At 42.9% G+C, this 16,813-nt stretch overlaps 3 protein-coding genes across 4 annotated transcripts in view; 1 reads left to right on the forward strand and 2 right to left on the reverse strand.

Moving 5' to 3' along the window:
• Nucleotides 1-16,813, forward strand: part of LOC106805888 (beta-1,3-galactosyltransferase 5-like) — a 56,252-nt gene that overhangs the window by 4,100 nt on the left and 35,339 nt on the right. The window contains exon 3 of the mRNA XM_014807658.1: nucleotides 14,004-14,109. Within this exon, the coding sequence (XP_014663144.1) occupies nucleotides 14,029-14,109 (81 nt within the window). The 5' untranslated portion in view covers nucleotides 14,004-14,028. The remainder of the gene's footprint in view (nucleotides 1-14,003; nucleotides 14,110-16,813) is intronic.
• On the reverse strand, nucleotides 6,149-8,625 carry LOC106805904 (flavin-containing monooxygenase FMO GS-OX-like 2). 2 transcript variants are annotated; one of them, XM_014807672.1, is made up of 2 exons: nucleotides 8,310-8,625; nucleotides 6,149-7,514 (listed from the first exon to the last, which is right to left on the reverse strand). In XM_014807672.1, the coding sequence occupies exon 2, from the start codon at nucleotides 7,489-7,491 to the stop codon at nucleotides 6,202-6,204; it is 1,290 nt and encodes a 429-aa protein (XP_014663158.1). In that variant the 5' UTR covers nucleotides 7,492-7,514; nucleotides 8,310-8,625; the 3' UTR covers nucleotides 6,149-6,201. The 2 variants fall into 2 exon arrangements, with proteins under 2 accessions (XP_014663158.1, XP_014663157.1); XM_014807671.1 differs by having other exon boundaries at nucleotides 7,877-8,625.
• On the reverse strand, nucleotides 11,045-12,337 carry LOC106805887 (flavin-containing monooxygenase FMO GS-OX-like 2). The gene has a single exon (XM_014807657.1). It carries the CDS (start codon nucleotides 12,335-12,337, stop codon nucleotides 11,045-11,047), a length of 1,293 nt encoding a protein of 430 aa, XP_014663143.1.

Raw genomic sequence — 16,813 nt, forward strand, 5'->3', positions numbered from 1 at the left:
CAACCAGGAGGGCCAGTAATGCAGTATGAATTGCTCTGAAGTATGTTTCATTGTTTGTACTGTGTGGGTTTGCATGTTCTGAGCAATGACTGCGAGGTCAAGTCTATCTCATACCTTACACACGCGCGCGCACACGCACGCACGCACGCACGCACGCTCGCACGCACGCCTGCACGCACGCACACACATATCAAGAGCGTACAACGGTGAAATGCTGAAACCATGTTGCAGTATTAGTCGAATTAATAAACTTTCCCTGTTATATTTTGACGATTCTTTGCAGTATTATTGATCAGCTCTCCTACCTTGCTAATATAAAACAAACCGCTTGTCCCTATGATGCCCCTATGCTGATATAATGAGCGGTGAAAATCTGGTATATTTGCCGAAAACCGACTCCAGATGAGTCAGTACTGCGACTGTCGATCTCTCGTTCTGGTGATAGCTTTGGGAAACCTCGCGTGTTTCCGCCATTCATTGACAATGAAATTTATTTTCCTTCTACCATCTTTTCTCGAATTTCCAGTCATTGACGCAGCCATTACGCCACAAAAACGTCTTGTTATTTATTGCCATGGTGATGACTTAACGCTGGATGTAGTAATGCTGTAGTAATAACGTATCGAGTCAGCGCTACACAGCAGCGACCGGAAGCAACATACAGTGCACAAAACGAGAGACAGTCGCAGTACCGACTGATCTGGAGTCGGTTTTCGGCGAAAATACCAGATTTTCAGCGCTCACTATCTCAGCGTAGAGGCATCGTTGGGACATGCGGTTTGTTTTATATTAACAAGGTAGGACAGCTGATCAATAATAAAGAATCGTCAAAATAAAACACGGTAAGTTAATTAATTCGACTAATACTGCAACATAGTTTCAGCATTTGACCGGTGTACGCTCTCCTTCTTTATACGCTCTTGATTATATATATCAGGGTGCTAAAAAAAAAAATTTCCACTTCCCCATGGTTGCCCGGAGGCAAAAGTCACTTGCCCGAAAAACATAAAGAAATACATAAGGTTGTTTTTTCTAATATGAATTTAAATGAATAATAACGTAAATGAAGGTCCAACTAGTCAACATCCAGCATTTCACTTAACGGCACGGTAGAAAGTTGAACAGCTGATACGAGTTTGTATACGAAATATATTCATGTTGGGACACAGCACGCAGTTTGTTAAAATTTTAAAAATGTTCAAGTGTCAGTTTATTATCAAAAACCCACCACTTTTTTAAAAAAAATAAAATATGTTCAGGTTTATTTGGGGCTGGATCGTAAGCGCGGAGAATATAGCGGTGCATGCATGCAGATATTGTATGATATGTAGATGCATAGATGCATAATAGACTGACAGCACAGTATACAGTTTATCTGTTTTTGTGTACTTCAGCAAAGAAAATCCTCGTTCACAGGTTGCAGTAGAGGGGCAAACATTTGAGGTTTGTGATTTACGCTGATCACGTAATGACCATGCCTGGCCTTGGGGGCCGGGTTTACATGTTGCTGTGTGCATGTTGTGTATATCACTGTATCCACCGATTGTTTCATTCGCATTGTTTTTTTTCATTCAAATCTTGTCGCAGCATGGCAGCGCGATGTTGTGTCTGTGCAAAACAATGCAAGGGATGGGTGGAAACAGAAAAATATCATTAGGCGTGTTCACACACAAGAAAAACCGCGATACTAATCGCGATGGAAATACCGAGATAATTGTGTCGTTGTTCACACAGGCGGAAATATCTCGCTAATCGCCGAACAGGATAATTCTATTAATCGAACTGCACATGCTCACTGCCGGAATGATGCGCACTGCGCATGCTCACTGCTCACTCGCTTGGAATGATGGGATAGAAAATACCGGGATTATTTGAGCGAGCATTCACACACGCAAATAATCGCGCTAATTCCAAATAATCGCAGTCAAAAGTGCGATTTGGAGCGCGATGCTGATCGCGATTATTAGTGAGATTATTGCATTCACACTTGTAATAATCTCGGTATTTCGATCGCGATGCAAAAACCGGGATTTGCATCCCGCTAATTCGCGCCAGTGTGAACGCGCCTATTATGTCTACACATTCAATGAAAAAAAATGGGCAAGTGCAATTTCAAGCTACTTGCCCAGGGGCGAATTTTGGTTGCCCCGGGCAAGCGGCAAGCGGGTTTGTCGTGCCCTGTATATATATATATATATATATATGTCTAAGCGGGATACCCGGCGTTGCCCGGGGAAAGCAGTGACGTTACTGAGTTGGTGACTGCTTGGTTAAAAGGAAAATACCCAAAAAAATCGAACTATCTATCTATCCATGCATCCATCCATCCATCCCATTACATGCCATCCCATCCCGTCTCATGACATGCCATGCCATGCCATGCCATGCCATCCTATCGCACCGCATCCCATCCCATCCCATGCCATCGCATGCCATCCCATTCCATCCCAAACAGTAAAAAATAATAAGAAATCAAAAGATAAAAAACATAAAATATAAAAAAGTAAAAAGTAAAAAATTGAAAATAATACATGTATACTAAAGAGGTAGGTAAAGAGAAAAAAGGGGAAAATAAGTTCCCCAGCTGGGACTCGAACCCGGAGTCCCGGTGTAGGAGTCGGATGTTCTAGCGATTAGGCCACTGCGCCATTAAGGGTATACCCATGGATTCACACGTACGTGATGTTAATCTGTACGCACCGCCATGTGTAATCCTACCAAATCACCCTTACGATTTGGTAAAACGTAATTTACCCAGAGATATCTGGTCAATTCCTGCAGAAAACTCGCACTCCATGGCAATGTAAATGGAAGCAATTAAGTACCTTTTTATTATTCGAAACTTTCTAACCACGCTACTCGTTTGTTTGGGCAATGAATGAAGTGGCGTGTACAACAGCACTTCTAGATCTACGCGAATCATGCTGGCTTGGTTGGAAAGCGCGTGGCTGAGCTCATGAAGCTCGGAAGCAGGGCGCACTAGTTAGAGCGCAGAATGCAATGCGTCGCCATTACTCGTGTATAAATAAGCAGTTGCTCCGATTTACATTGCCGTGGAGTCGGGAGTTTTCCACAGGAATTTACTAGAATTCTCTGGATAAACTGTTCTATGCAAGCGCAAGGGCGATAATTCGAACAAAGGAACGTTCGGCTACGCATATATACCAATATGCAGGCGGTTGTTTGTGTATTTTTGCTGTGGTGGTGTGAAACGAATCGAGCGTTGTGCGAATTTGGTGCTCACGTTTTCCTGCCTGCCCCTATCTTTCTGTGAGTTTGTGCACAGTGGCGTGCATCTGGTGAAATTGTGAGTTGCAGAGGAGCATCTGAACTGCATTTATGGGACATCATTACCAATTATAGGCGAAATAGAATGGAGAAACATTAACAGTTTGGTAGTAAATACACTTAATGTTTATTTACCATCATTTTATTAATGAAACCTTCCAAGTGCTTCTGGTGTAAGGGGGCAAACTTGATCTTGCAGTCAGCTAGTGGTTTAGAGGTACGACTCGAATTGAAGAATTATTGAAACTGGTATATATATGTTTTCAGGCTTCTCCCTACGTTGCGCAAACCGGGCGCGCCCGCCCCGTTTGGGAAAACTCCCCCCCTCCCCTCGCCCGCGTTTCCAATCGTTGCGCCACGTTTTAAATTATTTCCTGCCCCAATTAAAAAACAATTATTAATTATTTTTTTTTTTATTAATGGGAATGCTACATGAGGAAACGGCCGAGTGAGTCAGCTTTGAGCGCTGCTGCTACTGCACATGAGGGCCACCTCGCAGCAATTCCCCATTCGACTCGCGCAGCTGGGCAAGCAAGAAAGCAAGTCCCACCTGGGCAGCACAGCAGCACACACGATCTCATTGACTATATATATACAAGCGTTATATATATAAGTTTTTACGTTGTTATAGCCCGCCGTACGCTATAGTTGTTATAGTAAGTTATATATAACTATAATATAATGGTTGTTTAATATTATATTCAATAGATGCGTTGTGTTGTAGCTGCAGGTGCGGACTGTCTTGCTGCCAAAAGCTCGATTCGACCATAGGCCCACCGACCCCCTAGTTCCCTTCCCCTCCCCACCCTCTCCTTCCCCCTCCCCTCCCCCTGTTTCAATTTCATCTTGTGGGAGAAGCCCTGGACTATTTAATTGACTTAACAGGGACAGTAGCCTCTAGGATTTTTTCTGCATACAACTGTAACTTTACTGTATACACACATGTCTATCACCACACGTATTGTTAGCCAGATTTACCTAATTAATTGTTTATATAATTAATCAGACTCAACGTCTACGAAATTGAACCGGCGCCATGACACCCACGGACCGTGCCTGCCACCCCGAAAAAAGTTGCGTATTTGACAATTTATATTGCAGACGTTACAGACGCGACGGCTAATCACAAAAGTAGCATTATATTATACGCTAAATGCTTTATTTAACCGAACGATATTCATTTTTAGGCAACATTTATCCATAGTATCAACTGAACTATATGTCGTTTATGAAGGATGATTAGCAATCCTTTTGCTTTTTAAATGAATAATAAGAGAAACACACTCGTCTCGTAGGCCCTTGCCTGAAGTGATTTTGCGTCAACTTATCAGATGTGACGCTTTGAGTGGCGCCACCGTCGCTGCTACATCAAAACTGTAGTCGTTAGTTTTAAACATTAAAAAAAAAAATTTCTAATGGTGATTGAACCATGAAACTTTTTATGTAGCGTAATTATAACCTAAATTAGCTGAAAATAACCCTAGAACCTAGAGTAAACTCTCCCTTTAAGAGTAGGTAATAACATGTTATTATTTACTGTTGCTTACATGTATAATTAAGCTTTTCAAACGAAATAAAGTGTGTCTAGCTAGTTATTGGTCTTCAGAGTTACCAGGTAATAAGTTTTAATTACAAAAATAATCACAATTTATATAATATTTAATCTAAATAGATGTAGAATGCTGCCTGCTTTATTATCTATACTTACATACATTTTAAATTGGCTCATAAATATATTTTATAATGAATCTTCATGTAAACATAGTATTCATGTGAAATTACATGTGCACTTGCAGTGTTTTACATCTGTGGTAGCTGTGCGCCATTAGGATCTGGTGTTTTTTTTAAGCAAATCGCTCATTGTTGAGACATCTGGCGCACATGCAATTGTTACTGCATCCTTGAATCTTTCTCGCAGTGGTTTCCTAAATGTAAAGCCTGCGCCCAAGCCTGGGTGATTTCAGTGAGCACTGGTGCATGCGTGTGTCGGGTGATTACCTATGTGAGCTGCCTTAGTTATTACAGTTCCCACCTGGATGCTAGTGTGGCATGCAGGGTAATAAATACACGGGAGCGATGAGCAATTCGCTCTTCAAACTTCCGAAATCGCTCCCGTGATGCTCGAAATAGCTCCCGTAAAATTTTTGACGAAAGCTATTTTCCCCACAAACTTGAAAAAGAGCTGTGAAAAAAAGTAAATTTCTCCCTGGTGGCATGCATTATGATTTGCTGCTAGAATCAACACATGTACAAGTTGCGTATAACATATCCTCCTGTTGCTGCAGTTGTAACTCCATTGTCCCTGGTTTATATACTGCTTTCTCCTATGCTAATTAATGAGCAGCTAGCAGGGTTAGTACTTGCTTGCTGCCAGAGAAAAGGGCAGGCAGCAAATTTACTCACCCAGGCAGAATCTTTGCTGCTTTTACTATGGTTTATAAGGAAATTCTTGGCAGCAAGTATTTGCTGCCGACATTGAGAGCAGCCAGCAAATTAACCCTTGTAAGCAGCAAAACTGCTGCTTGCTGCCCTTAATGTCGAACCTTGAGCTAGGATTACTGCCTTTATATGACCTGGTCGATAATGGTGACCCTGCTACAGGTCAGCAAGTCTTAGTTGGTTTAACCTATATTGTGTTAACTATGTAGCTTCACAGAGTGGTTATAAATGAGAAGTGGGTGGGGGGCAAGATGGGTCTTCTGTAGTTTTGTATTATTTGTACATCATACCATGGGTGAACCATACTTATTACACAGAATAAAATTCTAGCTTACAACATTAATTTGGTTGACCTTAATCAATGCATTTAGCAAATTGCCATCCATCACAGTCAACTATCATTACACAAGAAGAAGGGTGCAAATTCTCCCTCTACAATGTTTATTAATGCGTTCATATGTTTACTTCCATTTATCATTTTGCCTTCACAAGTTTAAAGTTTTTATCGTCAATTAATTCATAGTTGAACGTCTTAAAAGACATTAAATGTGTAAAAATCATTTCCAGACTAAATCTGTAGATAGCAGACTTTACTGCAGGTAATGGCTTGACTGCACCAAGCTTGGCTAGATCCGCCAAGTATTCCTCTAAAAGGTCAGCATTCACCTTATGAGCATATGACTTCTTCCAACCAATCGCAAACCTCTTCTTCAGCTCGGCCTCCTCTTCAGCTAGCATCTGATCTTTCGTGGGCAGTTTTACCGTTCCTTCTAATACCGCAAGTGCAAACAGCACCTGGTAGTGGAATATGATCAGTGGCACCACATTCGTGGGCAAGCCAATGAGAAACATGGATGGATGCTGTATATTGATGCAGTGTTTGAACATGGGCGTTACGCGCGTCTTCTCCTCAACGACGACCCCGCACGCTGAGGAGAGGAATGGGTAGGTGTACTCGTAGCCAGTGCAGAAGAGCACGACATCAGCACGCCGTCGCGCCCCACCGATAAACACAACGGTGTCGCCCTCTAGCTGCTCAATCCCAGGCAACTGCTCGAGGTTGTCAGGCAATGGACAGACAAATGGTGTATTGTTGTGACTGAGCACAACGTGACTCGCTACAGTGGCGACCTCTAGTCCGATGTCGGTCCCGGAAGGACCAGCACCAAGGCACACCACCGTCTGGCCTTCGAAGACACTTGGCTCCCGGTAAGAGTGACTGTGGAGGATTTTGCCAGTGAAGGTGTCTGCACCAGGGAGGTCCGGCATCCGCGGCACGGAGTAGTGTCCGTTGCAGATGAACACGGCATCGTAAACGTGTTTCTCCTCCACATCCGTCTGTAGGTGGCGCACTGTTACCTCCCATTTCGCATTTGCCGTATTTCCCACCGGGACAACCTTTGTGACGACAGTAGAAAACTGTACATGATCCAGCACGTCATACTTTTGTGCGTAGTCGTCAAGGTAATCCTTAACATCCCAGTGACTCACATAGGATGGCAGGTCGGGGTTGAAGTCTGTATCAGGATAGCCCATTAGTTCCTTTGGGAAGTTGGTGCACAGGTACTTGTACATGCTTGAGTGAATGTTGAAGCCATGCTCGTCTTTCCCCGTCCTGTCGGTGTAGACCCAGGTTCCACCGATGCTTTCTGACAACTCGTAGACGACATGGTCAAAGATGTCATGTCTGGCAGCTAGGAATCGCGACGCACATATGCCGGCTGCTCCCGCCCCGATCACGGCCACACGTGTAATTGCCAGCATGCTGGATCCAATATGACTAGATTCTAGAGTATAATAGAATATGTCAAGAATAGATGGGATGAAAATGGTGTAATATTACTAGTTGAGACACAAGACTAACACTGTCTGAACTAAGAAAAACATTATGCTCATGTAACTTATAATTTTACAATTGGACCAGTAAGAGAATCAGCCATTTTAGTTATCAAGACGAGGATAAACAATAGAGAGAGTGAAAACTCATTTTGCACAAGTATATGTTCAAATAATCTAGTATCGTATATCTTACAACATCCATGGTTAATACAAACACATTGCCATCAATTGGTATAACTACAACATGGGTGTTGTAGGGTATAGCAATCATTGTATCATGTACATTAATTCATTCATTCAGCATGCCTACCTGTAGTAGATTTGCTTGGATTGTTCAACTAACAAAATATGGGCGGATGGTGGGCGTTGCACACGTATTATGGCTGATATAGGTGGCAGCATGAAGTTAATTTTAGTTCAACGTGGTGGAATAACTATTAGTTTTTACACATCTTTCATATAGTGTTCTGCAAATAGACTCACGGGGTTATTTGGGATACGATATCCTATCCTGTTGTGTCACTTGTGTTTTTAATAAAGACTGGCAGTGTTTGTAGTCCCTAGCAAACCATGAATGTATGAATGAGCAAGGGTGCATATAATAGCGTCAACAATAAAGCTCCTATGAAAGCATACTGTAGATGAAAGTTACCCTCTGTGTGAATGTCTCCTTACCCATTGTCCCCCTGAACCTACACCCAAGAACATGACATACCCAAAGATCCCCTAACGATAACGCTTACCGTGATTGGACCAAACAAAACGCAGGAAAATATGCAGCACTAGTTTAACGTGAGACGTAATACTAATAACATGAGCTGTGGCGCCTCTGCGTGGAAGTGCAAGTAAAGACGTAACTCGGGTTCAAAGGTTTAGTTATCATGCTAGTGTGGAGATTATGTGGGATTATGTGGATATTATTAGTGGGAGGATATGTAATAAACCAAACCACACTAACTGAATCTAACAGAAGGGAATTATATGGGCAGGATGATAAAATATATGATAAAGATCGTTGCAATATTATATAGCAAACACGGGGGCAGCCATCTTGGTTGTACAGGTAATGTGGAGGACAGGTAAAGGAGCAGGTAGGATTAATAATAAATGGTAAAATAATTTAAACTCACAAGAAATTTTAGTAGACAGAGAATATCCTGGCTTGCTATTAAATTAGCAACGACTAAAACTTCGTGTATAAAAAGTTCCCCAACAAGAGATACCAGTGCGATGCAGGAGGTAACACCGCCCAGGTGCAAGGCAGGGGATTGCACCACCCGTCTGCCAGGCATTCGGTCGGCCAAATATCGGCCAGCACCTGCCTCACGTGGGTGCATGGAGATATCCGTGTGCCAGTCAGGAGGCTACACCGCCAGAGGTCCCAAGTTGGGAAAATCCAAGAAAGGGAGCACTTGTGATAATGGTCCATCGCCGTTTTTTCGCAGTGCGCAAAAACAGGGAAAAAGTTGTGGCGGGCTGCGATATGTGTTTGTCGCGGCACACCACCATTTTTTACAAAGTATACATGTAAAATAAAATGCAAATTCATGTTAATTTATGGGTTCACATTTATTTATTATTATATGAGTATATTACACATTGCATCACATTAATGCTTGACATTTGTGGCCTTTTATTGTTCGCTGGAATCAAAGTACATCAACAACAACGGCAAATTTAGTAATTTACTGATGTAAATTTTCATATGGCTGAAAATTGTTACGACCGGGAGCTTCTGGACTCATTCCGGGGTGCAAATTTTTTTTTCCTACACATATCATTGCGCTTGATATGCGCATATCAACTTTCGCATCAGACTTTCCGTATATCAAGGAATGATGCAAAAATCCTAACCCTAACCCTAACCCTAACCCTAACCCTAAGCCCAACCCGAACCCGAACCCGAACCCTAACACTAACAATAAACCGAATCGGCTTATATACTATCTATGGTATCCCAAACACTATCTATGGTGTGGTCAAATCAAAGCAGCCAATCAGAGGAGCCCAATAGATATAACGTGTAGGATAAAAAAATTCGCTTCCGGGGCACCGGGAGCAGCGTGTAATATCGGGAGGATCCCGGTGAGACCGGGACACTTGGGACGTCTGCGCCGCCCAAGCACCGGCCAGCACCGGCCAGCACCTACGCCACTTGCGTGGAGTTGGGTGGTACTGCCAGCCAGCCTGCTATATCAGTCAGAGTCACGGTCCGCAAGTAAAGGGTCGGTTTTCGTCCATGAGGTCAGAAGAGCAACCAGTAATGGGCAATTAATTAGTAATTAGTAAGAGAATGGGCAGTTCGGCCACTAGTTAGTGAGTTTCTTGCCACAAGCTCTGTTGTGCAGCTACAACGACGAGAGGAACCAACGGGAAGGTATAACGAACAATAAATGGGGGTCCTGGTCACGATTCGAACACCGCTTCGACCTATTCGAGGAGCAACGCATCAATCAATACGAACGAGAAACGACATCAACAGACGATGAACGAACAGCGCATCGATTGTCGCCCGGGAGCTACAGGATCTTACGGCCTTCGTCCGGGAACTACAAGATTTTAGACATATAGATCGTAGATAAGATATACATATATGTTAGACGAATTGAAATAAATGTTAACGTATATAGATATTCTCAGCCTATGTTATTCTTATAACCGTAAATAAAAGTTATCCATTGTATGAATAAAGTTCAAGACTGTTTAATTTCACTCTGGTGTTTTTCTAGTTGCTGCATCGCTGTCCTGCCTTCACGGTGGGAGCGAAAAATGATCCAGAAACAAAATTAAATTTCACGTAATTCAGTGAGTGGCAAAACATGCAAAACTTATAACCCCATGCAGAACTTATAACCTTTCATAAAGTTTACCATGGCCAGGTGAAGATTGGCATACCCTCCTGCTTGATGATGCCTGTTCGTAGCGCTCAATCATCTGAGAGTGACTTGCTTTCGTGTGACACTTTTATGATTAATAATCAAGAGTTCAGCAGGAGAACGCACCAAACGCCAGGTGACAGTATTTCGTATCCGGTAACAGAGGATTGTCTGATTATATCCTGCGTATCGTGTCTTGATATTGTTAGTCTATCGGGTGACCATGCTGATCGCACGATGGTCATTGAGTCAAAGATCCTATCAGATTATTATACGATCTTTGATTGAGTCGTGTGGATCAGTGCTGTATTAACTGTTTGTACCGTTGCTGAGCAGTAGTTCGTACGTGAAAAATGGGATCGTGGCGACATGATGGGATATTTTGCAGTTGTGAATATAATTTGTACAGATATGAAGTATGATATCACACGGGTTAAAGCTCTTTAACAACATAATAATTTAAACAATATTAATTTAGTGCAGCTGCATCAATGCGTAGCAAATCTCAATCAACTCATCATCACACGAGAAGGATGCAAATTCCCCCTCTACTGACTTGTTTATGGTATAATTGATGCATTTAGGTACAGATAAACCTTTATTCACCCTTCTGCCTGGGCAAATTTAAATATTTCTTCGTCAAGCAATTCATAGGTGATCTTCTTGAAAGTCATTAAATTTGTAAAACACATTTCCAGGCTGAATCTGTAGAGAGAATTTTTTACTGCAGGAAATGGCTTGGTTTTACTGAGCTTAGCTAGATCGGCCAAGTATTCTTCCTGAAAATCGCCACCCATCTTGTGGGCATACGACCTCTTCCAACCCATCACGAGTCTCTTCTGCAGGTCAGCCTCTTCCTCAGCTAGCATCTGATCTTTCGTAGGCAGGGTCACCTTTCCCTCTAGCACGGCAAGTGCAAATAGTACCTGGTAGTGGAATATGACAAATGGCAACGACAGAATGGGCAGGCCAATGAAAAACATCGATGGGTGGTGTATGTTGATGCAGTGTTTGAACATGGGCGTTACACGCATCTTCTCCTCAACGACGACCCCGCACGCTGATGAGAGGAATGGGTAGGTGTACTCGTAGCCAGTGCAGAAGAGCACGACATCAGCACGCCGTCGCGCCCCACCGATAAACACAACGGTGTCACCCTCTAGCCGCTCAATCCCAGGCAACTGCTCGAGGTTGTCAGGCAACGGACAGACGAATGGTGTCTTGTTGTGACTGAGCACAACGTGACTCGCTACAGTGGCGACCTCTAGTCCGATGTCGGTCCCGGAAGGACCAGCACCAAGGCACACCACCGTCTGGCCTTCGAAGACACTTGGCTCCCGGTAAGAGTGACTGTGGAGGATTTTGCCAGTGAAGGTGTCTGCACCAGGGAGGTCCGGCATCCGCGGCACGGAGTAGTGTCCGTTGCAGATGAACACGGCATCGTAAACGTGTTTCTCCTCCACATCCGTCTGTAGGTGGCGCACTGTTACCTCCCATTTCGCATTTGCCGTATTTCCCACCGGGACAACCTTTGTGACGACAGTAGAAAACTGTACATGATCCAGCACGTCATACTTTTGTGCGTAGTCGTCAAGGTAATCCTTAACATCCCAGTGACTCGCATAGGATGGCAGGTCGGGGTTGAAGTCTGTATCAGGATAGCCCATTAGTTCCTTTGGGAAGTTGGTGCGCAAGTACTTGTACATGCTTGAGTGAATGTTGAAGCCATGCTCGTCTTTCCCCGTCCTGTCAGTGTAGACCCAGGTTCCACCGATGTTTTCTGACAACTCGTAGACGACATGGTCAAAGATGTCACGTCTGGCAGCTAGGAATCGCGACACACATATGCCGGCTGCTCCTGCCCCGATCACGGCCACACGTGTAATTGCCGGCATGCTGGATAGGTCTAGAATAGGTCGGATGTAATAATGGTGTAATAATTTACTTGAAATATAGTCTACACTAGCAAACTTAGCCCTGTCTACACTAGCAAACTTTAGTTTGCAAACTCGAGCAAACTCCGAGTTTGGCAAGAAAAGTTTTCCAAAGTTTGCCAGTGTAGACCAGTTGACAAACTTCGGCAAACTAGTTTGCAAAGTTTGCAGAAGTTAGGCCGTGCACCTTCTTGACAAACTAGTTTGCTCGAGTTTGCTGAGGTTTGGAATAACTCAGCCAATCAAATGACAGTTTGTAGTCATGTGATCCTGCAGATAGACAAACATTGGACATTGAACATTGGAATTCACAGTCAGTACCAGTAGTACCTGTCTGAACTAAGAAAAACGCTATGCTCATGTGACTTGTTATTTTACAATTGAACGAATATCTTGTAACGAATATTTTACAATTGAACGAGTCAGTCAGTCATTTTTTCAGACAATATGGTAGTTAATCAAGACGAAGGTATACATCCAGATAGTAAAACCTAATTTTGCATATATGCATGTAGGCCTACACTGTATTCAAATAATCGATTACCGCATATCCTACAATACCCATCGTTATGATAAAGTACAAACACATTTGTATAACTGCAACATGGGTGTTGTATAGGGTATAACTACACCCCAAGTAATTATTGTATCATGTCCATTTATTCAGTCAGCACGCCTACCTGTACTAGATTAGCTTGTATTGTTCAATTAAAAAATATAGGCAGATGGTCTGTGTTGCACACGTATTATGGCTGAACGCGCATAACGTTATTTGTAGCTCAACGTGGCGGCGTAGTTGTTTGTACAAATCCCTTAGATGCCGTTCGACAAACAGGCTTACGGGGATTATTTGGGATAGTATAGACATAACTCGGGTCCAAAGTCCATTGAACAGTTGCGTTTAGTATCTATCACCTGCCTCAGGCAACGGACAGAAATATTTCACGTTGTTATGTGCAACTAGACTTCTTGCTCTATACGCATGTGTAGTTGGCTGCTTTCGGGTGCATTCATGCGGTGGCCTAATAATGACCACATGAAGCTTACTAAAACCGTGTTTGAAATTTCCGGATTTTCGACTTTTTGCGATCATTGTTTTACATGAAATTTTACGGGAGAATATTTGAGTTAACGTGATAAGTCGCTTGACACTGCTTGTGCGACGAGAGTACGTGAGAAGGCGTGCCTAAAGACGGAGCCACGTGGACGTACCGCGCCATATAGCATCAGATACTTGTGCAGAGCGTGGCAAAACTTTAAAAAAAATCCATTAACGCCTGTGAAATAATAGTTGTGCTGTTGATAATAATTGTAAATTTAATTAAAATGCAAACTGTCGTCTCTAGTTTTGAGTGGTGTGTTACTGACTGTGGTATAGTGCTCTATTTATTGTGCTACTGACGTTGCTAATTTTGGTGAATTAAATACCTGCGTGATATTATGAAAAAATCACTTTTTCATGTTTGAATTTGTATACTTGTGTTCTAATTTGTGTAATTAAAAATGTATACATTCTCTATCCCATATCTATTGCTAAATCCACATTGCTATAACTAGGCACACTGAATACGCTTTTTCGTCGCAAACTATTAAATCGGCTACAATTACAATCCTTTCTATATCTTAGGTTCTGTGTCACAATAAGTGAAGCCATGCTATTCCTCGTGCAGAAGATGCAGAGGGAGAAGGGGCGATCAGTAACAACCAGCAGAACCAGCGTGAATTACTCGGAGGTAAGTCTGCTCTATGTATACCATGTTCAAAGATGTCACTCAAGTATTAGGAATAGAAATAAAATCTTTATGTATTGTTATTGCATCTATGCATTTCAAACGAAATGCATGGCCTATATTCGTCAATCTTCGCCATCATCCGGTGATAAGATTTATTTATACAGTATAACTATTTTGTTTTGCATCATTCTATTGAACGTCATTGGATCATGAATTGCCTATATAGAGAATCATCATTCAAAGGTAGTTTACATGTCAAATTCCGCACTCCCTGGTAGTATTTTGCATCCGTGGTAGTTGTTTGCCGTTAGGCTTTGATGGTTTTTCGGAGCAAATCGCTCTCTTTACTGCGATATCTGGCGCACATGCATTTGTTACTGCATCCTTGAATCTTTCTCGCAGTGGTTTCCTAAATGTAAAGCCTGCGCGCTTGAAGAGAGTTCGATGATCACTGGTGCATGCGTGTGTCGTGTGATTACCCGTATGCTCGCTGCGTTATTGCACAATGCTCACCTGGGTGCCAGTGTTGCACCCACTCATTCGCTCAGCTGGACAAGTGTTCTGTCTTGTTACGCATGCCAGCCGGGGATGATCGCCTCTCAGCGTTGTGTCTACGCACGTAAACATCTCTAGGTGTGGAATTATCACACTAGCTGTTCAGTCTCCTTGTCTCTTGGTATATATATATATATATATCTTGGTGTGTGGACGGGATGGGGTGGTGGTGGGGGTGGGGCGCAGCTAGCCAGCTTGGCGCGAAGATGCTACCAGCAGACAGTTATAGTATAATAATAACTAATCACAATGTGGGTCATTACATGTTTGGATCTTGCATGAATCTGTGGGATGTACGTGTTCTACAGATGTAGTAGAGTTGAAGCTGTTCAAGCTAAAAGCAAGGCAACCTTCACACGATGATGTTTTTTTCGCTCACTCTCCCCACCTCTCTCCTACTCGCGCTCTCTCTTCTCTCTCTGCTTTTCTCTCGCCCTCTCTATCTATCTTGCTCCTTATCTCCCTTTCTCTCGGTGGCTCGGTGTCTCTACGCGACAAATGTTATGTAAACAGCCTTGGGGGAACCACGGAACGGCAGTACGTGCTGGCAGAAGCAGTGAAAGTGGAACGGCCAGTCTGCTTGGCAAGTCTGCTTGGCAGTCTGCTTGGCAAGTCAGTCAGCCGAGGAACATTAACTCACACGCTCGTGCGAGCCTTTTGCACCGTCCGTCTGCTTGCGCGCGTTCACATCGTCTTGGTAACGCATCTGGTAGGCAGACGACCGCAGCTGCCGGCGGCCCCGCCTCGTGAGAGTGGACGGCGAGATTTTCGCGAAAGCGTTTGAGACTTATAGTGCTGTTATTATTTGTGCCGTTCTCTTGTACCCGCTGGTACAGGGAACCATGGGACATTCTATCCGAATGATGCTGTACAGGCAGACCCGCCTATTGACGGTAAGTGTGGAATAGTAAGTTAGTATCTTTGTTTTTGAGATGAACGGCATATAGAGCAGATCTCTGCGATCCGATAGGAAACCCATTAGATCCTAAAATTCTTCAGTTTGTTTTTGGAGGGTTTCTAATGGCTGTTGGTATTGGTCAGTGATGTGTGATTGAATTTGTATTAATCACTGATTTTTGAAGTCATTGGTTTTGATCATTGGTTCATGGTGATCCTGCTGTTGATAAATTATTCGTGAAGTCATTGGTATTGATTATTTATCCGTCTCGGTCATTGGTACTGATTATTTATTCATCTCGGTCCTGTTATTGTTAACCTATTATTATTAATGAAGTCGGTGGCATTGGCTATTGATCGCTGGTAGTCTCACTGTTGGAAAACGTAATGATTCGTAACGTCACTCGTAGTGACGATGTGTCCATGATGGTCCTGATATTGATCTCTGATTCCTGAAGTTATTAGTACTGATTATTGATCTATGGTGGTCACTGGTCCTGATATTGATCTCTGATTCGTGAAGTTATTTGTACTGAGTATTGATCTATGGTGGTCACTGGTCCTGATATTGATCTCTGATTCGTGAAGTTATTTGTACTGAGTATTGATCTATGGTGGTCACTGGTCCTGATATTGATCTCTGATTCGTGAAGTTATTTGTACTGAGTATTGATCTATGGTGGTCACTGGTCCTGATATTGATCTCTGATTCGTGAAGTAATTGTATCCCCCGCGACGAAGTTGGCGGGGATACTATGGTTTCATGTCTCCCCAGCCGCCGCCGCTCGGTCCGCCGCAGAGAATTTCCCTTCCGCTCTATAACTCGACCCCTAATTGACCTAGCGTGACCAAACTTGGTGTACTTACACATCTTGGGGAGAAGGTGTGCAGAGTACCAAAACCAGGTCACTGCGACCTTTATTTGACCTTTACATTGACCTTGATCATATTTTCCTTCCGCTCTCTAACTCGGCCCCTAATTTACCTAGCGCTACCAAACTTGGTATACTTACACATCTTGGGGAGAAGGTGAGGGCCGAGAGCCGAGGGCAGGCTTACGAGCTCGTTAGCCGAGCCGTGGGCGTTACGTCTGAAGGTCGTTGGTTCGAATCCCATCTGTTTATTTTTTTTTATTTTTCTATTTTTTATTTTATCCATTTAACTATTTTCTTCATATTAAGCAAAATATTTACATGATTTATTTACAATTTTTTATTACATTTTATTTTATTAATTAAATTTATTAGTGATA

This window comes from Priapulus caudatus, unplaced genomic scaffold (assembly GCF_000485595.1).
Source record: "Priapulus caudatus unplaced genomic scaffold, Priapulus_caudatus-5.0.1 Scaffold132, whole genome shotgun sequence".
Lineage (NCBI taxonomy): Eukaryota > Metazoa > Priapulida > Priapulimorpha > Priapulimorphida > Priapulidae > Priapulus > Priapulus caudatus.

Bases quoted from the DNA above. Each gene is read 5' to 3' on its own strand.
- LOC106805904 (XM_014807672.1), bottom strand. From the start codon at position 7,491: ATGCTGGCAATTACACGTGTGGCCGTGATCGGGGCGGGAGCAGCCGGC.
- LOC106805887 (XM_014807657.1), bottom strand. From the start codon at position 12,337: ATGCCGGCAATTACACGTGTGGCCGTGATCGGGGCAGGAGCAGCCGGC.